Source organism: Sphaerulina musiva, assembly GCF_000320565.1.
Source record: "Sphaerulina musiva SO2202 unplaced genomic scaffold SEPMUscaffold_9, whole genome shotgun sequence".
Taxonomy (NCBI): Eukaryota; Fungi; Ascomycota; class Dothideomycetes; order Mycosphaerellales; family Mycosphaerellaceae; genus Sphaerulina; species Sphaerulina musiva.
This window is the reverse complement of record NW_016017391.1, coordinates 195238-218159: the sequence shown is the minus strand read 5'-3', so window position 1 is coordinate 218159 and position 22922 is coordinate 195238. Positions and strand designations below refer to the sequence as shown.

General features: G+C 52.0%; 10 protein-coding genes and 1 non-coding gene across 11 annotated transcripts; 5 read left to right on the top strand and 6 right to left on the bottom strand.

Moving 5' to 3' along the window:
- Positions 1–187: 187 nt before the first annotated feature.
- On the top strand, positions 188–3036 carry SEPMUDRAFT_150941 (uncharacterized protein). Its single transcript, XM_016906488.1, has 2 exons — positions 188–2224; positions 2280–3036. Exons 1-2 carry the CDS (start codon positions 1088–1090, stop codon positions 2808–2810), a joined length of 1668 nt encoding a protein of 555 aa, XP_016757925.1. The 5' UTR covers positions 188–1087; the 3' UTR covers positions 2811–3036.
- On the bottom strand, positions 222–663 carry SEPMUDRAFT_119546 (uncharacterized protein; the record flags this gene model as incomplete). The annotated part of the gene is made up of 2 exons (XM_016901517.1): positions 222–356; positions 421–663. The coding sequence occupies 2 exons, from the start codon at positions 661–663 to the stop codon at positions 222–224; spliced, it is 378 nt and encodes a 125-aa protein (XP_016757926.1).
- A 2892-nt stretch (positions 3037–5928) lies between the features above and the next one.
- Positions 5929–7164, top strand: SEPMUDRAFT_150940 (soluble epoxide hydrolase). The gene is made up of 2 exons (XM_016906487.1): positions 5929–6437; positions 6528–7164. The coding sequence occupies exons 1-2, from the start codon at positions 5937–5939 to the stop codon at positions 6945–6947; spliced, it is 921 nt and encodes a 306-aa protein (XP_016757924.1). The 5' UTR covers positions 5929–5936; the 3' UTR covers positions 6948–7164.
- A 442-nt stretch (positions 7165–7606) lies between these two features.
- On the bottom strand, positions 7607–9163 carry SEPMUDRAFT_150939 (uncharacterized protein). Its single transcript, XM_016906486.1, has 3 exons — positions 8674–9163; positions 8181–8614; positions 7607–8028 (listed from the first exon to the last, which is right to left on the bottom strand). The coding sequence occupies exons 1-3, from the start codon at positions 9082–9084 to the stop codon at positions 7830–7832; spliced, it is 1044 nt and encodes a 347-aa protein (XP_016757923.1). The 5' UTR covers positions 9085–9163; the 3' UTR covers positions 7607–7829.
- Positions 9164–10771: 1608 nt separating this feature from the next.
- SEPMUDRAFT_127576 (uncharacterized protein) lies at positions 10772–13090 on the top strand. Its single transcript, XM_016902161.1, has one exon. It carries the CDS (start codon positions 11836–11838, stop codon positions 12859–12861), a length of 1026 nt encoding a protein of 341 aa, XP_016757922.1. The 5' UTR covers positions 10772–11835; the 3' UTR covers positions 12862–13090.
- A 926-nt stretch (positions 13091–14016) lies between these two features.
- SEPMUDRAFT_143610 (uncharacterized protein) lies at positions 14017–15890 on the top strand (the record flags this gene model as incomplete). The annotated part of the gene is made up of 6 exons (XM_016903050.1): positions 14017–14358; positions 14503–14717; positions 14804–14824; positions 14919–15306; positions 15395–15492; positions 15572–15890. 6 exons carry the CDS (start codon positions 14017–14019, stop codon positions 15888–15890), a joined length of 1383 nt encoding a protein of 460 aa, XP_016757921.1.
- A 117-nt stretch (positions 15891–16007) lies between these two features.
- On the bottom strand, positions 16008–17916 carry SEPMUDRAFT_165565 (uncharacterized protein; the record flags this gene model as incomplete). Its single annotated transcript, XM_016908179.1, has 5 exons — positions 16008–16637; positions 16659–16915; positions 16975–17275; positions 17410–17598; positions 17890–17916. 5 exons carry the CDS (start codon positions 17914–17916, stop codon positions 16080–16082), a joined length of 1332 nt encoding a protein of 443 aa, XP_016757920.1. The 3' UTR covers positions 16008–16079.
- A 703-nt stretch (positions 17917–18619) lies between these two features.
- SEPMUDRAFT_110242 (uncharacterized protein) lies at positions 18620–19808 on the top strand (the record flags this gene model as incomplete). Its single annotated transcript, XM_016900836.1, has 5 exons — positions 18620–18660; positions 19002–19068; positions 19246–19307; positions 19491–19589; positions 19697–19808. The coding sequence occupies 5 exons, from the start codon at positions 18620–18622 to the stop codon at positions 19806–19808; spliced, it is 381 nt and encodes a 126-aa protein (XP_016757919.1).
- On the bottom strand, positions 19746–19842 carry SEPMUDRAFT_t65. Its single transcript has one exon. It is a non-coding gene; the product is annotated as a tRNA-Glu (tRNA).
- Positions 19843–20162: 320 nt separating this feature from the next.
- SEPMUDRAFT_119538 (uncharacterized protein) lies at positions 20163–21168 on the bottom strand (the record flags this gene model as incomplete). The annotated part of the gene is made up of 2 exons (XM_016901516.1): positions 20163–20825; positions 20884–21168. 2 exons carry the CDS (start codon positions 21166–21168, stop codon positions 20163–20165), a joined length of 948 nt encoding a protein of 315 aa, XP_016757918.1.
- A 236-nt stretch (positions 21169–21404) lies between these two features.
- SEPMUDRAFT_150934 (SRP40_C-domain-containing protein) lies at positions 21405–22745 on the bottom strand (the record flags this gene model as incomplete). Its single annotated transcript, XM_016906485.1, has 2 exons — positions 21405–21591; positions 21645–22745. Coding segments are annotated over 2 exons (1160 nt in total), but the record flags the coding sequence as incomplete, so codon positions are not given.
- Positions 22746–22922: the final 177 nt, after the last annotated feature.

Below are 22922 nucleotides of genomic sequence, written 5' to 3'. Positions count from 1 at the left end.
GTGGTTTGATGGTTGCGGTGGGGATCCTCAAGGGAGAGTTTGGAGACGCCAAGACCTAACCGTGTTGCGGTAAAAATGCGCAAGCGGAGCAGGCGGGAAAACAATCTTCTCCGCTGGAGCGGCGGCAAGGTCGTCTCGAGACGTCACCTTGGCCTTCCTGCACTTCCTAGCAAACGGCCACCGGTTTATCGCTGTTGTAATGTCTTGTTTCACTACTCTCCTTACGCTGAAATCGACCAGTACAGACTGATACTCTCACTATGGCTAACACTACGTTCATTGCCACCACGAGCCGCGCCTATCCCCTTGGAAACGTGCCGAAGACTCGGATCCTCGAGGGAGATACATTGATACTCCTTTATATCGAGAGTATGCCATAGTAGAGAGAAATAATTAGCTGATACGCTATTCTGCTGGCACCATGCCCAGACAGGGGACAATGTCGGCCACTCTTGGGCGTTCTTCGAATTGAACTGGCAACCTTTCGTCCATGGAAGGTGTAGTTCGTCGTAGACCATCTTCTTTTGGAGTCCACGGAGTAGGCCGTTCCGCAAGGTCAGCTCGCAGATCACGATGGCACACCATTGAGCCGTCATGGTGCTTCTCCAAGCCTCCAGCAATGCCGCACGGCCACATCATATACCAGTCAATCTTGATCGGCATGCCGAAGTCAACATACCTCAAGCTTCCGACGCAAGGGTCGCACTCCAGCTGCTGCACTCCGCATTGTCGATTTCTCCCATGCCGCTTTCACGGTACTAGGGCACGATCGTTGTAGCACATTGCGCCAATGCCAACGAATTGTCTGGGAAACATGGTTCCTTTGGGATCATGAACTTCTTTGAGCATCATACCACCGCTGCGGTTGAGTCTCATGCTGTGACTGCCAATATCCTAGGCAGTGATTTTGAAGAATGCAGGCTCCACACGCATTGATTGTGGTGAAAGGCTGCTGCAGGAGTTCAAAACATATAACCCGTTACCTTCAGCTCCAGTCCATACATCTACGCATCAAAGCCAGACATCGATTGCCACCGCATCGTACTCCACTCGTTCCTGACAGCAGTTCAGCACACTCTTTCCCATCATGGCTCCCAGTCCTCAAGGTCTCGGTCTCAGCGGCCTCACTGGCGTCCTCGGCGGCCTCGGCGGCGGCCAGGGAGCAGTCTCTTCGCTTGTTGCTGCTGTGCCCGCCATCACCTCCACGCTTCCCGTCAGCGTGCCCGCCATTGCAGTTCCATCGGTTGTTCCGGTAGCTGGTACCCCTGCCATCTCGGGGCTCCCCAATCTCTCCATCCCGACTGGCTCGGTCTTGGAGATCACCAAGGCGATCACAGTGCCACTCGCCTCGACTTCTCTGCTCGCGTCTCTGGCCTCTTTGCCAGTTAACTCTGGCCTCCCAGGCTTGGAAGGTGTCTTGGACGCTCTGAGTGGCCTTCCCCTCCCAACCGCCGCATTGCCCGCTGATCTTCCGCTCTCCCTGCTGCCAACCGACATTATTGCCCTTCTTCCGACTGATCTGCCTCTGAGCTTGCCTCTCAGTGCTCCTCTCTCGCTTGTGCCAACCGCCATTCAGTCCCTCCTCCCCACTGGTCTTCCAGCCGATTTGCCGATCTCTGCTCTTCCAATCCAGATTCCATCACTGCCAACCGGTCTGCCATTGGTTCCTCTCGCTGCAGTTTCCCCAGTACAGGAGATTCTGGCCAATCTTGGTACAACTCTCATCACGACGCTGGCTGAGCAATTGGCAAACATCATCTCCACAATCGTCGCAGCTGCGGCCAATGTGCCTCTTTCTGGGGCCAATGTCACGGCGATCACGCCTGCTGGCCGCATGAAGATGGCTGCTCCAGCTGAGGAGAAGCGTCAGCTCGACGGCTTGTTTGGGGGCTTGCTCGGCGGCTTGAACCTAGGAGCCGTTACTGGTGTGACATCGGGCTTGACCGGTGGCCTTCTTGCCAATAGCAATCCTCTCTCTTCCTTGACCGGCAGCACTCTTGCGCCTCTCACCGATGGCACGCTTCTTCCTGTCGGGAGCATTGTCAGCGGCCTGACTGGTCAGAGTGGTGGTAGCCTTCTTGCTGGTCTGCAGGACTCGGTCGGCAGCAATCCACTCAGCCTTCTCACCGGTCTGTTGTCCGGCCTCTCACTGAGCGGCGGCCCTCTCGGTAGCGTGACAGGTGTGCTTGGAAACCTCGGTCTTGGTTCCATCATCCTCAACATCGTATGTATCGTCGTCTTCACCAGCCGTAACAGCTACTGACTGTCCCCCTCCACAGGTCGACACTCTCCCAATCCCAGACTCTCTGAGCAGCATCATTGACGGCATCGCTCAAGCTGTTGTTGCACCCGTATCCTCTATCCTGTCGACCGGCCAACTCACCCAGTTCTCCTCTGTCCTCAACCTGCTGAACCTCTTCTCCAGCCTGAACATTGGTGACCTTGGTGCCCTCTCCAGCTTGACCAACCTTCCAGGCATCCAGACCGCAGCTTCAGGACTCAATACCCAAGACTTGCTATCGGTCCTCGAGATCTTGAGCAGCCTTCCTGGAGGCCTCGACCTCACAACCCTCCTCTCCGATCCAACCAGCCTACTCACCCTTCTCGAGACCATCGTGCCTAACGTGCAGGATCCTGTGTCTTCTGCCGCCTTCGTCCTCCTCGGCGCATTGAACTTGGGTAACCTTGGTGAACTGACTTCTTCTCTTTCCGGTGCTGCTTCCGGCTCCGGTACTGCTGGCTTGACCAGTGCGCTCGGTGGCCTTACTGCTGGCCTTGCTGCAGGTATTGGCGCTTCTGCCAGCCGCTAAGACGTGTCGATCCTGCCTGGCGGACGGTATGGGGAACAAGGCGGTTGACGTCTGAGGATTGGTAGCCCAGAGTGGAACAGAGTCCACGGTTGAAAAGAAGCCGCGTAAGGATGTGGAGCAAGGAAAAGTCATGACTTTTGGTCGGAATGGTGAGGGAGACGAGCCGGAGCTAGATATGATGCCGATCAGATTTGAGGATAATGTAACAGTATGCCTCACATCTTCCCACTGACTTCCTTGATCCTCATCCGCTGTAGCACTCTGGCTAGGTTGAAGCATCGACCAGTGGCCCCCTTTTGAGCTGTCAGTTGCGACCGTCAGAAAGCGGCGCTTCTCAGGCGTGCTCGATACGCGTCTCAGAAAGAGCTGAAAGGCTTGTGAGAAGCACTCGATGATGGTCAGTCAGGTGTGCATGAAGTTCTGCTTTCGACCAGCGTATGAAACTCGAAGGAGACTGATATATGTATCTTACCAGTGAGCAGTCACGATATAGATACGTCTCTGCTCGTCTAGCCATCCCCCTGCTGCGCGCCATCGTCCCGGAGGAGCTTAGTAAAGCACTGCAGTGAAGGAGCCCAGGCAACAGCAATATTTGCCAAGAGAAGATATTCGCACTAGTCCTATGGCCCTATTTCTCACTTCTCAAATTCTTCCAGCCCAACTTTCTCGACTCTACAACACCAACACAAGACATTGTCTAGTCATCGACTGCAGCACGGTAAGTCACACTTCCATCTCTCCTCATCCATCTCCAGTCACTGGTGCACCCATTCATTCGCTCTGCATCGCAAGCCCACACGCGAGGCAACTCACCACTGACGTGACTCAACAGTCCGGGCTTCAAAGAGGTGGAAACCAGCGCGCAGCCATGGGTTGGAGAGGTCTTACTCTCTGGCTTAAGGAACGTGCTAATCCCTCAGGATGAAGAACTGAGTCTGTAAGAGAAGGTCTACCGGCCGAGGTCGAATCTATCCAGCAATGATTAGTTCCACTGGGTCTTGCAGGTCGCACTCCGGGGCACCCCCTCCGGCAGATGTGCAACTTTCGGGCGATTCAGAGCCGGGTCGAAACGCATTGCGTCGGCGTTGGGTCAGCCTCGATGCCGCCGGGCGGGCAGCCCTCCTTGGGGGTGGTTGAAGAGGGGATGCGGCTGCTGCCAACAACGGTGAGTCCATCCATTCACTTACCTCGCCGCCTTTGAGCGGCCAGGATCACATCGTTGCTACCATCATGCCTCCAGTGCTGGCGGCAGCGGGCGCTCTCCTACACAAGCAGGCAACCGCGGCCGCCATCTTCTTCACTTCACTTCTCTCCTGCACCTCCACGTGTTCGATTGCTCCTTCTACGAACACAACACACTGACACACTCCAGGCAAGCAACAAGAAGAGCCAGAGCATCCCTTCTACCACCCCACGAGGAAAGTCCCACTCCTCGCCAAAAGCCGCCGTCCGGTTTTTGTGCTGAGGAGAGGAGCTCTCACTCCGCGCCCTTCTGGCGAGGGTGGGGGTTTCTCTGCTCAGCACTTACGCCGCACTCTCCGTAGAGGAGCAAGGAAATCCTCTTCTGCCACCCTTCGAGGAACGTCACACTCCTTGCGAACCGTCGCCGCCGGTTTTCGCGCCGAGGAGAGGAGCTCCCACTCCGCGCCCTTCTGGCCAGGGTGGGAATCCTCTTCTACCACCCTTCGAGGAACGTCACTCTCCTTGCGAACCGTCGCCGCCGGTTTTCGCGCTGTGGAGAGGAGTTCCCACTCCGCGCCCTTCTGGCAAGGGTGGATGCATCCCTCCTCAGTACCTTCGCCGCATTCCCGCTAGAGTGCACCAAATCGCGCATGCAATCCTACAACGCCGCGTCCCACCGCCGCGTTGTAGCTTGGTGCTGAGGAGAGAAGTTCCCACTCCGCGCCCTTCTGGCGAGGGTGGATGCTTCCCTACTCAGCACCTACGCCGCGTTCCCGCTTGACTGCACCAAATCGCGCATGCAATCGTACAACGCCGCGTTCCACCGCCGCGTTCCCACTGGATTTCACCAAATCGCGCATGCAATCCTACAACGCCGCGTTCGACCGCCGCGTTCCCGCTTGATTTCACCAAATCGCGCATGCAATCATACAACGCCGCGTTCCACCGCCGCGTTCCCCCTGGATTTCACCAAATCGCGAATGCAATCGTACAATGCGGGACTTTTGCAAATAGGGGCTTCCACCACGCGCCCTTCTGGCGAGGGTGGGAGCTCCGTTCGCCTCGATTCTCGCGGTCGGGGCCTTGTCGACGAACTTATACCAGAAGAGCAAATTGCCCGTTTCTGGATATTAGGGCATCCGTACACACAGAGGTGCCCCCATGATCCGCCCTTCTGGGTCGCGTCAACTCTTTTGATCGGGGTCCTCTCGACGAGCTTCTAGCAGACGAGCTCCCACTCCGCGCCCTTGCTGGCGAGGAGTCGGAGCTTTGAACGCGATGATTCTCGTCGACAGGGCCCTGTTGATGAGGTTCCAGAAGATCAAGTAGCCGGTTTCTGGATTCGGGGTCGCCACGCTTCTCTTTATTGAACAGGCTTCTGGTGCGGAGTGAAAGCTCCACTGCCGTCAATTCTTGTGGTCAAGAACGATCTACCAGAAATGGCCCGTTTCTGGACTTCGGGGTTGCCACGCTTCTCTGCACGCAACATTACTATCAGTCGCTCCCCGAACCATGTCGGCGTACTCCCATTTGGGCTGGTCACCACTCTTTTTTATGACACCGCCCATGTGCTGTCTCAACATCGAACAATGGCATCAGCAAGCAGTGGGAAGCTGAGCGACGCTCCAGCAAGTCATGTAGACACTCAACTTGCTAGGGTTGGTTCGATACATGACCATTGTCTAATGAGGAGGAGACTCACGCTCTGCCACATGAACAGTATATAAGTGAAGAATAAATATCCAGCTTGTCTCGCTCGATGTTGCAGACGTTCCTCTCACCCGTCGACATGGATGGACCAAACTCGACCATGATGCAATGGCTTTCCACCCTTTGTAGCTGTACAATATGCGGGGTCAACGAGACCCTCCGAGCCGTTTAAGAGGTTACCTTACCACCATCCCGACTACACGCCTTTCTCAAAGCTCGGGTTTCACGACAATCATGGCATCTGAACTCGCAGAGACGTACGACCACGCCGGCGCTCCAGTCAAACATGGCCGAGCCCGCGTCAACGGCATTCGCCTTCACTATATCACAGCAGGATCCGGCCCTCCTCTTCTCCTCCTCCATGGAACTCCCAAGAACAGCTTTTACTGGTATCGAGTATTCCCATTGTTGACACCGCACTTCACTCTGGTCGCTCCCGATCTGCGAGGCTTTGGCTATACGGACAAGCCTCCCACTACGGAAGGTTACACTTCCAAAGAACAAGCCAGCGATGTGGCCGAGTTGATGACACAGCTCGGACATGAAAAGTTCTATCTGCATGGCGAGGATCGTGGAGCGGACTATGCGTACGCTGTTGCTGGATTGTATCGAGATCGGGTGTTGAAGCTGAGTTTCTGTGAAATGTTGTTGAGTGGATTGGGTTTGGAGGAAAGTAACCTATGGAGTCCGAGTAACGTGTCTGCACAGTATCGAATGGAGGGTGTCTGGTGCTGGGTAAGTATCTCATCATCATTATCGATCCAAGAATCATAAGCAAGATCCCCATGATGAAACTAAAAACCTTGAAATCTTTTTTTTTTCCAGCATCTCTCCTTCTTCTGGATCCCCCATATCCCAGAAATGCTCATCCAAGGCCACGAACGCGAATTCTGGGAAATGTTCATGAAACAAGAATGTTACAACCCCAACATGATCGAACCCAAAGCCCTCAACCACTGGATCGAATGCGTCAAACAACCCGGCTGCCTTCGGGGCATTCTCGAAACCTATCGAGCCGCATTTGAAAACGCCGAAATCAATCAGGAGTGTGCGAAGACGAAATTGACAATCCCCGTCATGACTGTGGGAGCACCCGAGTTTTTTGGCCCGACGGTGAAAGAGTGTGCGGAGAAGTTTGCGGAGAATGTCGTCAAGTCGGAGATTTATGAGGAGTGTGGACATAGTCTTGCGTTGGAGAAGCCGGAGAGGTTGGCAGAGGATTTGATTGGGTTTTTCTTGTCTTGATGAGGCGGGCTGGCTGATGGAGGCAGGCAGACAGGCAGACAGGTTTCGGTGATACGACCGACTATAACGGGGGAGGAATAGTTCTCGAAGGTAACAGACTCTACCTTAATCGATAACTTTACGGGTCAATTTCCAATTGTCCTTCGTACGTAGGAATTGGAAGTCGCTATCAAGAGACACTAAGACCGAACTACTTCCTATATACAAAAAAAGTGCCTGAATTTTCTTTTGCCCAATAAAAGAAATTATCCGATTTTGTTTAGTTGTATACCTCGAGATATACAAAGTCAGATCGAGTTGTTTGTAGTATTATAATCTATATTACTACCTTACTTAGGATCTATCGGTCGGCTTTTTCTCTTACCCTTTTCGAAAAAATTGGATCTATGTACTTATCTTGAATATATAATATTTGTATTAACATTCAAACAAGTGAAATCTTTCTTTCTACTTTCTTTTTCCTTTTTGCTAGTCGCTATTTAATTTAAGTCTGGATTTAATTCCAAGTCACTTAGTACATGTACCTAGGTAAGGTAGTTAAGGTAAAGAGCTTGGTTTCATTGTTACTGTTACTATCACTATACTAATCCTATCACCAAAAAAATAGAAGTCAGGTAGGAAAAAGGAAAGGGAAAGGTCAATTATAGGTAAAGTAAAGTAACAAATATGTTTTCCAATTTCATTTCTTCTTCTTTTTCCTTTCTGGTATCAAACTATTATCGGCTAGAAATACACAAAAAAAAAAGAGACCAAAAATTCCTCGTCCCCCAAGGACGAAAAGAAAAAAACATCATCATGATCGTCATCATCATCTCATATCATCAGGATGGTGTCGTATATGGTGGTGGTAGATAACATAGACAAAAGAAAAATGCATGCAATCTATTTCATGAAGCCGGCTTTTCCATCACCGTTGGCGTCAACTTTGGGGTTGAGCTTATCCATGAGCGAAGGCTTTGTGGCATTGCTGCCCGTGTTGGAAGAAGAGGTGTTGCCGTGTGTGGAGTTGTTGGTGCCGCTGAGGTTGTTCTCGACGTCGTGTTGGCGTTGGCCGGTGAGGCCGCCGGCGGTGGCGCCGGAACTGTTGTGGGTGAATTGATCAGCGATGGGGGTTCCTGTGGGACTGTTTTGTTTTTGTGTGATACACGGTTTTCTCAGAGGCTGGAAACAAATTGATAGGATGGATGGATGGATGTGTGTGTATTTGTGTGAGGTGAATAGGAGAGAACTTACCCAGCAGATGTGCCAGCAGCGCGAGATCCGGTCAAGCCGTCGGAGGTGGTACCGGTCATGCCGCTGGTGCCAGTCATGCCGTTGCTGCCAGTCACGCCGTTGCTGCCAGTCATGCCGTTGGTGCCAGTCATGCCAGTGGTACCAGTCGTACCCGTGGTGCCGTGGGTGTGAGAGTGGCCGTGGTTGTGAGCGCCACCCTCGATGCTGTTGTTGGTGCCAGCGGTGGATGCGTGACCGGGTCGTGGGCAACCATCGAACTGGTCGTGGCGCTCCTCGCGGCCAGTGAGAGAACCGCCAGAGTTCTTGAATTCAGACATGCTCATGGCGGGCAAAGCAGAGGTGGAGTGGTGCTGAGCGGCGTTGTGGTGGACCTCATGGATCGGGACAGTGGTGTGCACGACATGTGGCTCGACCGTCTGGCGGTTGACCACGGGCTAGGCAATGTTAGTGGCCATTCCCCGTACCAATGGGAAGGAAGATAAAAGAGACATACCTGAATGTTCTCGTGCACATGGTGGTGGACGTGCTCGCCGGCAACAGTGGGCATGGCGGTGGTGCGGTGCTCGCCAGCGACGGTCTCAGTGGTGTCTTTGAAGCGTGCCTGCTCGGCAGCAAGCTTCTGCTTGACCTGATCAGGGTTGTCGTGCTCGAAGTTGCGGTGCTCAACTCCGGCGAGGTTGTGGTGGTGCTTCTCCGGGAGGATGTTGGAGTCCTTGACGGGCTGGACCGAAGTGTGGTAGTGGTCCTGGTGGACTTCCTTGTCGACAGCAGTCGTGACACGGTCTTCTTGCTGCTTGGCGACAGTCTCGTTGACGACGGCGGGGTTGACCTTCTCGTGGACGGTGGTGTCATGCTTACCATCCTTGCTGATGAAGCTCTTGACTGCGTTCTTGGCGGCGTCCATGTTGATTGATGATATTGGTTATTATGGGTGTATGCTGGAGTGTAGGGAGGAGTAGTTTCTGTGAGAAAGGGTGGTGATGTAGTAGGGAGAATGATGCTCAAGGGAGGCGAGAAGCGGTTGATTATATCACCATGTCGCCGTCGTCGTCCGGAGCTCTGCCTCTCCTCCCATGGAGCGGGTCGACGTCATGTCACGTCACGTCGAAGAGGTGTTCACAGTGTTGCATGCCGTAGCTGGCAGTTCCCGAGACGCTTGAGTGGTAGAGATCCACTGAACTACTGCGAATGCAGCGACCAGACTGCACAATGTGGATGATGTATGACGACCGTTCCGGCGATCCGTTGCTACAACGAAAGGGCGAGACAGTCTCGAGGACTTGCGCCACAGACATCGGCTACACCGAGCCACGTCTGCCACATTTACACCGTCCTCAGGCTCACTCTGCGCCCCATTGGGTGAGAAGTGGTCGACGAGTGGGATGAGACGGGTTGTTATCCCCTCCATCCTGCTCTCTCTCTCTCTCTCTCTCTCTCTCTCTCTCTCTCAGACTTGAACTACAATGTATAAGGGGAGGCAAGACGGTATCGACTGCAATACATTAGCCCATCATTTCCCTTCTCCCTATTCTCTCTCTCTCACTCATTGTCTCATCTGGTGGCAATGTGGTGTCGTTTGCATCGCTGCATCGTGGCATCACTACTCTTATTGTGGCTGTCGTCAATCGGGCAGCTGCAGCATTCGCCAGCGCAGAAGGGGAACAAACGGCATCAGCCACATTTTGTTGGTGAGGTTCGGTCCGAACACGGTGGACCAGAATTCCTTTGACATTGTTCATTATGGCGTAGGTTGTGTGTACTCGAGCTCTGCTAGCGTATCCAGCATTGCTTTGTTCGGAGCGGGAAGAGAAGGATGTGCAGCAGTCTAGGCGCCTGTCCACCAACCAGAAAGGCGGTTTGCTGTTGTTCGTAGCTTGCGTACACACGTGCATCATCATCGTCGTCGGCGTGGGGACGAGGCAAGGCTTTCTTCTCCGTCCAGAAGTGAGTGAACACGCAGGCTTCGTGGCAGAATTCCCAGCAGGGTGGACCCTATGACTGCTAGCGGCATCGATGTTTGCATCTTATCACAGATAGAGTTGTAGTGATCGACCTGCAGCATTGTCTAGGTCTAAGCGTGTGCCAACTTTTGGGGAGTTACCGACTAGTACCGACGCGCTGCAAGCGGCAATACGAATAACATCAATGGTCGACCAGTACACTACCTCCTCCATGTACAGTAGACTAGCAACTAGCTACCAGGTGAACATGACGACAATGTGGCTGTGGGAGCTGCGAGCTGTGAGCTTGAGCCACGCTGTTTTTTTTCCTTGCACTCTTTGGCGTCCGTATAGGGGAGGGGGTAAATGCTTTCGGACACCATCTCCACGCTTGTGATACGCTGCAGAGGCTGGTGCTGCGCCATCTGGCGGTGGGAGATGATGATGAGTTGACGTGGCTACACAGAACTACCCACCTCTTGACCTACCTACATGTTCCTGTATAAACACAGAATTGTGGCTGCTCCCGTCAACGGAAGCCCCGTCAACGGTTCTCGTTCTAGACACTTCAACGCCGCTGATATAAAATTGCCATTATGCAGGGAAGCGTCATGAACGACTTTTCTTCCCTTCCCGTCCGACATGATGTAACCAGACGCGCCCTTCTCTCCCGTCTCTCTGCAGCGTCTCCCTCTGCACGAGACAGCGACCGCGTGGATTGTTGGAAGAATTGTTATTGTTGTTGTTGTTGTCATTATTGTCGAGATCGTGTGATGGCTTCGGCACTGAAGCACAAGTTGGCCAAGGTGTTGCATCGGGGCGAGCACGGCGATAATGGCGACAACCATAACCGCCATCAAGCTTCCCATGCCCCGGTCCCTGCCCCTGTCCCTGCTTATACCAATGCCAATGCCAATGCCTACGCCTATGCCAATGGCAACGACGCTGCTCCATCGCCAGCAGTGGCCCGCACCTCCGAGGACAAGAGACTCGCTCGCAACTCGAGAAGCTCGTCGGTGCGAGAATTTGTGAGGAGAAGTGCAAGTAAGTGCAGCATTCCTCCTTGAGTTGTCGTTCTCATCACGGACTTCTACCGTCTACCGAACATCCCTATCAATCATCACAACGGCACGGCAACCCGGTCCACGGAGCCGCAGCCCGTCAACATCCTTGTGACAGGCCCGAGTGCTTGGGTGAGCTGTGCAGGGTTTGGCGAGGGACTCCTGTCTTCCGTGGAACTATCCGACGGCGTGGTATAGCATCACACACACTACCATCACCACTACTCTCGACTGCCGACTACACAATAACGGGGAAAAGAGGCGCGTTCCATCGTTGCCAGACGTGTGGTGCCGGACATCACTAATTATTCTCCCACCAAACCAGGTCGATCGCGATCCCGCCCCACCGGCCATAATTCCACCGCTTCTCGCTCTTCCAGGGACTACTCGCAACACTCACCAGCACTGCCCAAGCGTGCAGCCTCGAGCGTACGACGCGTCGACGATCACCGAGATCTCTCTGCCAAATTCAAGCAATTGGAGGTGAATGGCGCCAATGGCACTGCCAATGACGGGAATGGTGCCCAGCCAACACATCGTGTGGACAGCGCCGGAAGTGGCCACACTGCCGCTCAGCATGCGAAGGAGTCCATTCCAGAGCACTTGCAGCAAGAGGAGGGAGGATATGGACCACAAGACGCTCCGCTACGCAACATGAGTCGTGATGGAGAACCAGTCATCAACGTGAGGAGAAGCGATGACCCAGCTCGCCCGCCCAGCGCTCGTCTGAGCAACGACATGACAAGGTCAGGCAGTTCTCGCATCAGCAACAGTAACGGTGCTCCTAGAAACGTCATTCCAGCTGCCGCCGTTCCACCCCGTGACGCGAGTCAAGACTGGCAGCGCCAGAATGGTGGCGCCAGCACGAGGAGAATGAGCCCGCCCGTGGACCAGCGTCGACACTCGCTCGCCCGCGACGGCCAAGCGGTCAAGAACTTCAGCACTCCGTCCACCCAGCCTCGAGCTCCGCCAGACCACCTGGTCCACGACTCCGATGCCCCCATCGACCTCGCCGCTCACGGCATCAATCTGACCAACACGGAGGACACGACCGTACACACCACGTCCGCGCCGGCAGTCGTGCACGAAACCGTGCGAGTGGACACGCATGAAATCGTCACCGAACGCGTCGAACGAGAGATCCATACCCACGACGTCTACCACCGCATTCTCCCCATCGTCGACATTGAAGTCTTGCCGCCTCGCCATTTCGTGCAAACGCCTGCGGGAGGTCGCTACGAGATTTCGGCCGACAAGGTGCCCGGCGGTGCAGCTCAAAATCTCAATCTGCAGCGCGTCATTCAGGAAGCTGTCGACCGCGAACTCGCTCGTCTATATCCCCCTCAGTCGGGTCCGAGGAGGTTTACCGCGCTCGAGTTTGATCCTCGTGGCACAGTGGGCGATTTCCGGGAAGGTGTAGGCGAAAATGGATGTCACTTTTCCGAGCAGACCTGGGTGCATCCTCCTGTCATTGACATGGGTGGTTACGAGACCGGTCAGACGGTCCCCTTCCATTTCGATCATTCCCATGTGCAGTCTAGCGCGGGAGGCGTTGTCGGGAACGGCAGCGTAGTCTACGATGATCATCAAGGCGGAATTGGTCGCGTTCCCAGTGTTGGTGAGAAGGGCATCCCCGGTCGCAGGATAGGGAGTATTTCACGAAAGCCCGTACCGCTCTAGGTGGGTGAGTTGAGAGTTGATGAAAGTCAGTACGAGCAAAAAAGAAAATTCAGAAGAAAAATCCAAAATTGGCAGCATCCCTAACTGAGCGATGGTGTTGGCGGTTTGAAGTCTGTCTGTATTGTGTGCAGCTTTTCTTTTGTATCTCTCTCGGGCCTCAATTACGAAATGTAATAACAGTACTGTATTGTATATACATATACATATACACCTTACATATTGTAACGAGAATGAGCGTACAGATTCCACAAGGGTGGGCGGAGGCCATAATCGCCTAGGTATCTACCTACTGTTCAACAACGCAAGGATAAGAGGAGGAAACCTACTAGAAGTTGCACGCCATATACCCAAGCACGACAGGAAAAACGACCCCAAAATAAGGCCGCCGGGATCCCCCTTTGTCTGCAACCTGCAAGTCCACCAAAAAACGCGGGGAAATCCTTAAAGGGTTCAAGGGTCCCTTTTTTTGTGCTCTGCGAAAATGCCATTGCTGATCACTACCAAGTTGAAAGACAGAAGGAGGTCATTTGGCACTTTTTTCTTTCGCTTGGGATTGGCTGGATCTTCGACCTTTTGTTTAGACTCTGGGGTGGTATAGGTATGTGCGAACGCACATGCTATACCATGGTTATGGTTATGGTTCCCCCTCCTCTCTCTAGGAGGTAGGAGATACACTTTTGTCGATCTGAATAAAGAAAGGTTCTAGCTTAATTGGGGGGTTTATTTTTTCTGGGAGGGGGGGTGCTACTGCTACTGCTACTGCTGCTCGCTGGATCAGTTCATGGTTACATCCAACAAAAGAGCACTAGAGCGTGAAACCGGTAAGTGATCGGCCATGTGAGGAACTGTTGCATAAGGTATTTGCAACTATTTGAGGGCATTTGGAAAGCCGAGGGATTGTCTGTCTGATTTGCCAAGTTTGGTATTTTATCTAGAGGCGCTGGAAAGGTAAATGTGGTTGGAGGGATACTTTATGTGTTTTTTTTATGTATAAGGTCGATCGGCTTGTTTGCTTGCTTGAGCTTTTTTTCTTTCTGGCCGTTTCGATTTGTTTTGGATTTGTTTTGACGCCTAGGTACCTTAGGGTGGATTGAAATTTGGCCTGATCTACCTCAAGGACGAACGAAGGACGAAGGACGAAGGACGAACAACAACATGAAGTACTACGCAGCAGCACCACCCCTCCTCCTCCTCCTCTCCTCCGCCCCTCAACTTGCTACCGCCTTCCCCTCCTCCATTCTCTCCCAAGCAGCATCCCAAGACCCCAGCTTCGCAGCCCGAGCAGCCGAGATTCTGCGCAGCAGCAGCAGCAGCAGCAGCAGCAACACGTTCAATTCCAAACGACAACAAATTCTCACCGCAGATGGAGCCACGAAAATATTTGAGCCCGTGGGAATTTTTAATGCAGAAGCTCAATTGGTCGATGTTGGACCGGGAAGTGGTCATGAATGGATTGCTCCTGGACCGGAGGATTTGAGGGGTCCTTGTCCTGGTTTGGTGAGTTTTGTTATAGGAGGTATCAGCTACTATTAACAGTGTCGTCTGTCTGTTATGATGATGATGGTGATGAGAAGGAGATGGATATTTTCTTTTTTTTTTTTTTTTTGCTCTGCTGACATTTTCTTTACTTTCGAAAAACAGAATGCTTTCGCCAACCATGGATTTTTACCGCACAATGGTTATGCGACTATTACGCAATTCATCGAAGCTACGAATTCTGTGGTTGGAATGGGTGTTCAACTTGCTGCTTTTCTCGCTGTGCTGGGAGCCGGGATTGATGGAGATGGGATTTCGTGGTCGATTCATGGGACGCCTCCTCCGGGTGTTGGAGGGCCTCTTTCTGGGTTTGGGAATGGGTATGTTGAAATATTTCTGATGGACTGAGAGATTTTTATTTATCCTGATGATCAGATACTGACGGGGTTTTCTTTTTCGGTATTAGACTTTCTGGATCGCATAACAAGTAAACCTCTCTCCCCCCCTCCATTCCGCTCGACCAGATCTATCGAGAAAAATGTCTCGCTCAAACTAACCGACGAGTCTACTCAAACAAACAGATACGAATCCGACGCCTCACCCACCCGACCCGATCTCTACCAAACCGGCAACAACTACAAACTCATCATCGACCAATTCCGGCAACTCATCTCCATGTCTCCCAACGGCATCATCGATCTCAACTCCCTGACAGCTTTCCGCTCGCAACGCTTCGACGATCAAATTTCCAGCAATCCATTTTTCTTCAACGGCCCTTTTACGGGTGTCCTCGTGCAACCTGCCGCGTATACTTTTATTTATCGATTCATGGCGAATCATAGTGTGGAGTCTCCGCATGGGGAGTTGAGGTCGGAGGTGTTGCAGTCGTGGTTTGGGGTGGAAGAAGAAGAGGGAGGTGGAGGAGAATATGTGTGGAGGGAAGGGTGGGAGAGGATTCCGTTGAATTGGGTGAGTACATGTACCTACCTTACCTCCTTCGACTCTTATCCATGCAAGCCCCTTTTGCCAGTATGTTTCTAATATGAGGAAAAAACAGTACAAACGTCCGATAGAATACCCTTACGACAACGCCTATTTCCTCGCAGATGCCGCCAACGCTGCAGCTCTCCATCCCAAATTTCTCAATATTGGCGGGTAAGCCTCACCTCCTACTCCTCCTCTTCTCATTTCTTCATCACCAACCACTAACCCCCCTCTTTTCTTTTTCTCACAGAAACACCAACGGCCCCAACACCTTCACAGGCCTCAACATCACCTCTTTCACCTCCGGTCTTTTCCCCGCAGAAAATTTCTTTACCAAAAAAGATAGTTTTGCTTGTTTTGCTTATCAGTTTGCTGCGCAAGCTAAACCGGATTTACTTGGTGCGTTGGATGTCGTCACAGGCCAGATTCCTTCTTTGACGAGCCAAGTCAAGGCTTTGATGGGGGAGTTGGAGGGTTGTTCGCAGTTGAGAGGGGTGGATGAGGAGTTGTTGATGCAGTTTCAGGGGTATAGGAGGTCCAAGGGGGAGGGGATTGTGAAGAGGTTTTAGAGGTTTTATTCTATTTTTTTGGGGATATCTAGGAGGAGAGGAGAGGAGAGGAGAGGGGTGATTGGCTCCCCCTTTTTTTTCCTTTTTTTTGGAGAGTAAAATTATACTTCTCCTTGTTCTCTTTAGATAGGCGGACAAATCAATTTATCACGCATTCAGCTATAACATTTCGGTTTTTATGCATTCGATTCAAAACGGCCAAAGCGCTCGAAAAGTCGTCTCTTCATTCTTGGTCGTCTCCTCGGAATCATTGGCATCGTCGAGCACAGCGTGTAACGCGCCGTGAAATAGCTTATCGTGGTATCTTTTTTTTTTCGTCGCCTCATATGTTTCCGCTCGCACCCATCCATCCGTCTCGCAGTTCAACAGATTCGCAAAATCCGTTTTCATCATCTGAGCGGTGACGAATAAATCGTATGCTCTCTTGTCTTGGGTGATGATGAATTTGACATCCGTCTGTTGCTGCTGCTGGGGTCGATCGACTCCTCGTAATTCATTCATTTCGTTCCAACACTCCCACGTCTCGGCCAGTTCGTGTCGATAAGCCGGGATGCCATCTTTCCACGTGCGAAAACAGTATTGGTAGGGTCGGAAAATGTTCTCGTCCACGCGCTGCGCTGCCGCAAGTTTGGGGATTAAGACGGCGATGTATACTGCACATGTCTTGGCAGATGTCTCGTCGTTCGGATGCGCGAAGTCGGGTGTTACGTCGGCGTGCCAGAAGGCTGGCTCTACGCTGGTGCCCTGCTACTCGGTGATTTCGGTGACGAGGGTCGGGGTATGCTCGGATACGAAGATGTTGCGAGCGTGGAGATCGGGGTGGTATAGGAGCGGTTTTGAGGCTTTCTGTACACTCGGGCTTGTCGATATCGCCTGAAAGATGGAGAGAGCCGTGGTGAGCATGTCACGGTGCTCTTGGGGTAAGCCCTGGTAGGGAGGGCCGGATGCAATTGTAGGAAGTTCAGTGGGGACACGTGCAATGCCCACATCGACCAGACTGTCCGCAAATCCCTGCAAGTCTCTCCCTGCAAGATGGATCAAGTCCGCCTGAAAGTCCTTCAAAACAATGGGCCTGAAAGCTTACATGGACCGCGATGAATGGGCGCACGGCTGGTACTGTCGCTGTCCCAATATCCGATACCGCAGTATTGTGAGAGACAAATCCCACAATCGAGGTCGAACTTCTTCGTCGATATCAGAGAGATTTCCTCGTGGAAATATAGGCTCCCGTAAGCAGGAAACTCGAGATCCTGAAGCTGCTTCACGTTTTGGAAAATCGGACTGATGCAACCCACCCTCTGCGGCCCTGTCATCTGCGGCCATTTACCACTGAGCAGGACTCCGCGAGCTTCTGTCATGATAATGTACTCGCACTCCACTGGATTCTGAGGATCCGAATTTCATTCCATCACTCGAGGGATGGGAACGATCGTGTGCGGCTGTACTGTATAGCTGGTGTTAGCGCTCCATTATACAGATGCCCTGGATCCATTGAAGGTATGTACGTATAGTAGGCAACAGTGGCCACCTCGGATACAGTGGCTCGTCTTTGCGGCAGACCAACACCCGGATACGGAATCTCTGCGACCAGTTTGGATCCCGAATCCAAGTTCATGATGAAGATGCGATTGAACCCGCCTTCCTTCTTCCGCCATGATCTCACCGCCGTCGCCCCGGGGGAAAGGCTCACGACTCGGTCGCAAAGGAGCTGGAATCAAAGTCGATGTAGCGCTTCTGTCTTTGGGTGGCATCGTCGCGGAGCCATCTCCCACTTGTGCAATGATGCGGATCGGATTGGATTATGCATTTCTTGGAGAAGGTCTTCGAGAATGTGTGAGGTACGGTGATGTAACTAGGACCGTGGCCCCGAATGAAGTGAGTGTAGGTGCCACATAGTCACGCGGATTCGTTGATGGTATAACAGAACGACGCCATAGTGGTATTAAGCGCCGTTGTTTGTTCCGTTGTAGTCGATGCCCTTGTGGATCCCTTTTGAAACCTCGTTGTACAAGGAGTAAACAGCCATATCGGCCTGTCTGCGGTTCAGTGGATGCAAACACCAGAATCGCCGACATCGGCTAGTTCAAAGACATGTTTGTGTCTGGTGACCACCACAAAAACATTCATCCCATCTACTGCATGCCATCGACTCCGTGGATACATAGGTATACACAATCTGTAACCCCCTTTCACAGCTACCTACTCAACCCCCTTCTCGACACGCCGGAAAAAAGAGAAGCGCCATCCGATAAACGACTTCGCCATCTCGACTCGCTTGCAGTAACATTTAGGACGAGAGACGCGTTCCCCATCATCTCTCGTAGCGTACAGACCATCTAAGAAGAAGAAGAAGTGATGAAAATGATGCCGTAAACCTGATTCAGTCAGTCGATTTGACAACATGCACGCAATGATAGGTCCGCCCGAGGTTTTAAAAGAGCTTCCACTAGGCGACAAGTATGTCGTGTTTTCAAGATGAAAGAGCCAAGTCTTGTTCATACGCAGCAAGCCTGGATAGATACCACTCGTGCGAGTCGCCTGGCTCAATAGCTGGTAGGAACTAGCTGGCTCCAAGGGTTAAATTAGTTGCGCGATGCCCGTGTACTTATTCATGAAGAGGTGAGCCTAAGTACGAGACCTATAAATGTGTATTCAAGGTTATTGTAGTAGTAGTCGAATATACATTTCGCGATACTGGGCTCAACCGGAACGTCTAGGAACGACCTTCGATGCTCCAGCTCCAGCTACGTATTATAGCTGTTAAAGAACCGTATGTGATATATCACCTCTAGCAGACTGGTACTTATACGAGAGATGGTAGGCAGGAGAAAGACATACGTCAAAAGTCTCCCTGACTACATACCTGAGCTAGGTAATGCAGGAGGTACAGCTTGTACCGAATACGAGACTCGTGCCCCCATTCCATCATTTGCCGTAGACCTGGGATCCCCGTCACCGCCGCCGTTCTCCTATAGAAACTTTCTCAATGAGCTTTTATATTACCTTTACTCAACGCATCCCCCAACAGCATAACAAACACGTCTGGCTTAATGGTAAGAGGATTCGACTACGATCTCTTCCATGTTGACCTAGCGCTAACGGCGTCGTCAGGTCTAGTGGTATGATTCTTGCTTTGGGTTTCTCCAAATCACAATTGCAAGAGGTCCTTGGTTCAATTGTGAGTACCCGCCGTTGAGCTTCCTAGCGTTGACGGATGATGTTCTAATCGTTCTCTGCAGCCGAGTTGAGCCCGTACGAATTTCCTTTTTGTCCCTTTTTTATTCAAATATAACGAAATATAATTCTGTGAACTGTGATTTTGTATAGATCCTACATACCTACTGCCTTTTCGCAGACGATCTGCTATTCTTTTGCATCACTACTAGCTGCTGCCCGACTTGATGCTTTTAGTAGGAGGTAGAAAAGTTGCAGCTTGATCCATTGCTACAAGATGATATTCCTACGCCCCAGTGGACCTCAACCTGAATTATAATCAATAAAGGACTTTGTAACCAGCACTTTCTTCCCGCGTTCATCTTACAAACATTCAACTTTCAAAATCATCCTATCTCTCTACAGCTATAACACACATTTTTCTAGGGAGCTGTGTGTCCATGCCAAGCACCCATCCTCCACGATCGAGATATGTTTTCCCAAAGTGCCCCGCGTGTCCCCGAAAAAGAAACACCTGTGTACCAGGTAAGTAAGCTATAGCTAGCCTCTACCAAAGTCCTGTTTCAATTGTATACAATCTCGATCTCGCCTGTTCTCTAGGGGATACCAAAATGGACATACTCTTTTCACAGCATGCAAGATATGTATTATGTTCCATGTGAAGCTGAGCAAAAGAAGAATTTCCGAAACGGGGAATTGAACCCCGGCCTCCTCGGCACTTCGCATTATTTGAAGAATGCTTGAGAGCGAGAAATCCTAGCCACTAGACCATTTCGGATGATAATCTACTTGACTGATGGTTGGTGGAAACTTAGAATTGTATATAATCGCGTAAAGATTAGTGCTATGCGACATTTGGTCACGCCTTTGTGAGTATGAACACCAGGTTTAGCTCAAGATGGATGGATGGCGGCGGACTTTGACGAACGAACGAACGATATGCTCAACAAATCCATCGAGGGTTCATCTATCCTGTCAACTCACCCACCCAGATACAACACAGAAAGCTATCTAACTAACCGAGATATGAAATTTCGCAAAAAAACGAGTGCTCTTAATTGACACGAACACCACTACCCAACTCAAGCTCCCATATCACTAAACAACCAAACAAAACTTCCTCAAATACTCATAATCCTCCATCTCCTCCTCAACAAGCTGCCTCATCTTCCCCGCAACCTCCTTCCCAAACTCTTCCTCCCATTCCTTCTCCTTGACCCCCAAATCCACAGCTCCCGACCTCGAAACCGCTCTAGGGCGACTTTTCACACCTTCCGACTGCAAGAGATCCTGGAAAAATCCCTGCATGATCAAATCTTTTGGCCATTGCTCTCGAGGGACTACAGGCCACGTGTATTGGATCCCGTCCGGGTCGAGAGATAGATATTGACATAATGTGGAGATGAGAGCTTGAGGGTTGGAGAGGAGGTCTGCGCCGTCGATGATGATTGGTTGGTGGCCTCGAGAGAGGTAGGAGTCGAAGATTAGACGGGACCAGTGTAGGGAGGACATGGCTTTGAGAGTCTCGTCTGTGATGGAGAAGTGGAAGACGGGGCCTTGGACGCGGTAGAAGGAAGGGAGGATGGAAGCGGGGTGGCGGATGGTGATGATGGTTTGGGTTGATGTCGAGTCGAGGAAGAAGGAGTCGGGAAGAACAGTGGGGTTTGCGGAGGTGTCGTGTTTACGGTGGTGGATGTATGCGGCGATGATATCTGGCTTCGTCACGCAGAGTGCGTGGTCTTTGATCAAAGGAATTGTGCCCTTCAATTTTCACTTGTCAGCATTGACACCCTGGCCTTTTGGGCGAGCGGGAGAGAACCTCAGCGCGTAAAGCTGCTTCCTGGCGTATTAGTCGCTCAGCGACCTGGGGATAGGTTTCACTCGTGAGACCAGAGACTCGCGCGAGATTGTCTCTTGCTGTAGAAGCAGGCTCGCTGTCTTCCAGGTGTTGACGAAGGTTCTCCGGTCCGTACATGGAAGGGCCTACAAATGGGTGCAACATGTTGCTCAGTTGAGGGTGCGATGCCATCAGCTTGTTGAAGAGCTGTGAGCATGTTCTGGGGTTGTCGAATACGAACACGGTTTTCGGTGGAGTCGAAGGCATGTTGGTCATGGGAGGAACGTGCGCTGCTCGTCGGAGGGCTGCAGCTGATACTGATCAGTTATAAGTAAGGTGGGCTGCACTCACTTCGAGCTTGTAGCTTCTTTGTGCAACCAAGCTCTCACATTACGCAACGCGGGGAGTCGCTGGATGTTTGACCAGTCAGCATGCGACAATCTCCACGAGAACTGCTCGGGCTTCACGAGTGAGACCGGTCTGGTAGAGGGGAGCCGGAGAATGCCTAGTCCAAGGATTCATTAAAATCTATGTGGCGGTTACCTCGCAGCCACGAATGTATGTGTATTGGACATGCCCAAGAGTAACTATGCGATGCCATGTCGCGAAAAGTACCAAGAAAACATAATCGCTAGTCGTCAAACTTGATACCCTTCGGTGCCAGATCGATCGCTCCACCTCGGTATGAACCTGCAGCACGTTAGCCATGACCTTTGTGTGAGGGCACCGCCCAAGGAACCCACCTCGTTTCTTCTTATTCTTCTCTTTTGTAAAACCCTTGCCCTTAGTCACCACAAGATCTTGGTACGCCTTGTCAGCATAGTCGTACGAGACATATTGGTTGCTGAAGCGTGGGTCGACTTTCTGGTCTGCTGGAATTCTCGAGAAAGGGACAGCGGCCTTCTTCGCGTTCGCAGCGCCTTCCTTTTTTGTGACGGGCGCGAATTGACTTCGTCTCAGACGATCAGGGTGGATTCCGCTCATATCTTCCTCTTTTTCCTCGGCTTCAGGGGAGTCCCCTTGCAATGTTGCGGATGACTGTGATCCGTTATCCTTTGCTACTTCACCCTGGGAAACAGCAGCTTCACTTGTGGCCTTCTGCTTCTCCGCCTTCTTGGTTTTGACGGGAGGCGAGTCAGACTCGCTGTCGCTGGAACTGTCGTCACTGGAAGACGATGAGGAGCTGCTGTCGCTGTCATCGCTACTGTCGTCTGCTGCAGAATCTGCACTTGAACTGTCGCTGTCGCTTGAGCTACTGTCACTGCTGCTTTCGCTGGAAGAGGAATCTGGTGTGTTTGCTCCTTTGGATGCAACCACAGTTTTGCTTCGCTTGGCAGGACGGGCGTCGCTATCGTCCGAGGAAGAGTTGGAGTCCTCGTCGCTGCTGCTACTGCTTCCCGATGAAGATGGTGTCGCAGTCCGTTTCCTCTTTGTGCTCGTCTTCGCAGGTGTGGCCGAAGAGCTAGACACGCTCGATTTCTCGTCACTGCTGTCGTCCGATGTTTCCTCCGCTTCCACGTCTAAAAGAGCGCCCTCGACCTCATCCTGTTCCGAATCATCATCACTATCGTCGCTCGAATTGTCGCTGGATTCGCTGTCCGCATCACTGTCGCTCGCTGATGTGGTAGCCGCATCCAATGAGTTGTATAGAGCAAGTAGCCCGGTTGCTGGATCCAATTTTGTCAGGCCGGTTTTTTTGACGGCTTCCTTTTCCAAAGCGCTGCTCGTCTTGCTATACCCAAGATCGTTCAAGAGGCCCGCGACCTGACCGAGAACTTGACTCAATTGTGGTGCAGGTCCAGCATACGGCCAGAGGCTGGCTGGTATCGTTTGCTCTGCCATTTCTGCGTGTGATGTCTCTTTCTCGGTGTGGTAATGGATCCAAAAGTGGATTTTGAGGTTCAAGAATTTTGTGTCGGTTCGTTCCGTCACTCCGGATGGATAAATGTGAAAGCGGAAGCAGGGTCCAGGCCGGGGGCTAGAGTTACAAGCTTTAGGGTTTAGCGTCGGTCACAAGCGAC

Bases quoted from the DNA above. Each gene is read 5' to 3' on its own strand.
- SEPMUDRAFT_150941 (XM_016906488.1), top strand. From the start codon at position 1,088: ATGGCTCCCAGTCCTCAAGGTCTCGGTCTCAGCGGCCTCACTGGCGTC. The intron at 2,225-2,279 runs GTATGTATCGTC...CCCCCTCCACAG, and splicing joins GTTCCATCATCCTCAACATC to GTCGACACTCTCCCAATCCC.
- SEPMUDRAFT_150940 (XM_016906487.1), top strand. From the start codon at position 5,937: ATGGCATCTGAACTCGCAGAGACGTACGACCACGCCGGCGCTCCAGTC. The intron at 6,438-6,527 runs GTAAGTATCTCA...TTTTTTTTCCAG, and splicing joins TGGAGGGTGTCTGGTGCTGG to CATCTCTCCTTCTTCTGGAT.
- SEPMUDRAFT_150939 (XM_016906486.1), bottom strand. From the start codon at position 9,084: ATGGACGCCGCCAAGAACGCAGTCAAGAGCTTCATCAGCAAGGATGGT. The intron at 8,615-8,673 runs GTATGTCTCTTT...AACATTGCCTAG, and splicing joins ATGTGCACGAGAACATTCAG to CCCGTGGTCAACCGCCAGAC. The intron at 8,029-8,180 runs GTAAGTTCTCTC...CACCCACAACAG, and splicing joins GCTGCTGGCACATCTGCTGG to TTCCGGCGCCACCGCCGGCG.
- SEPMUDRAFT_127576 (XM_016902161.1), top strand. From the start codon at position 11,836: ATGAGTCGTGATGGAGAACCAGTCATCAACGTGAGGAGAAGCGATGAC.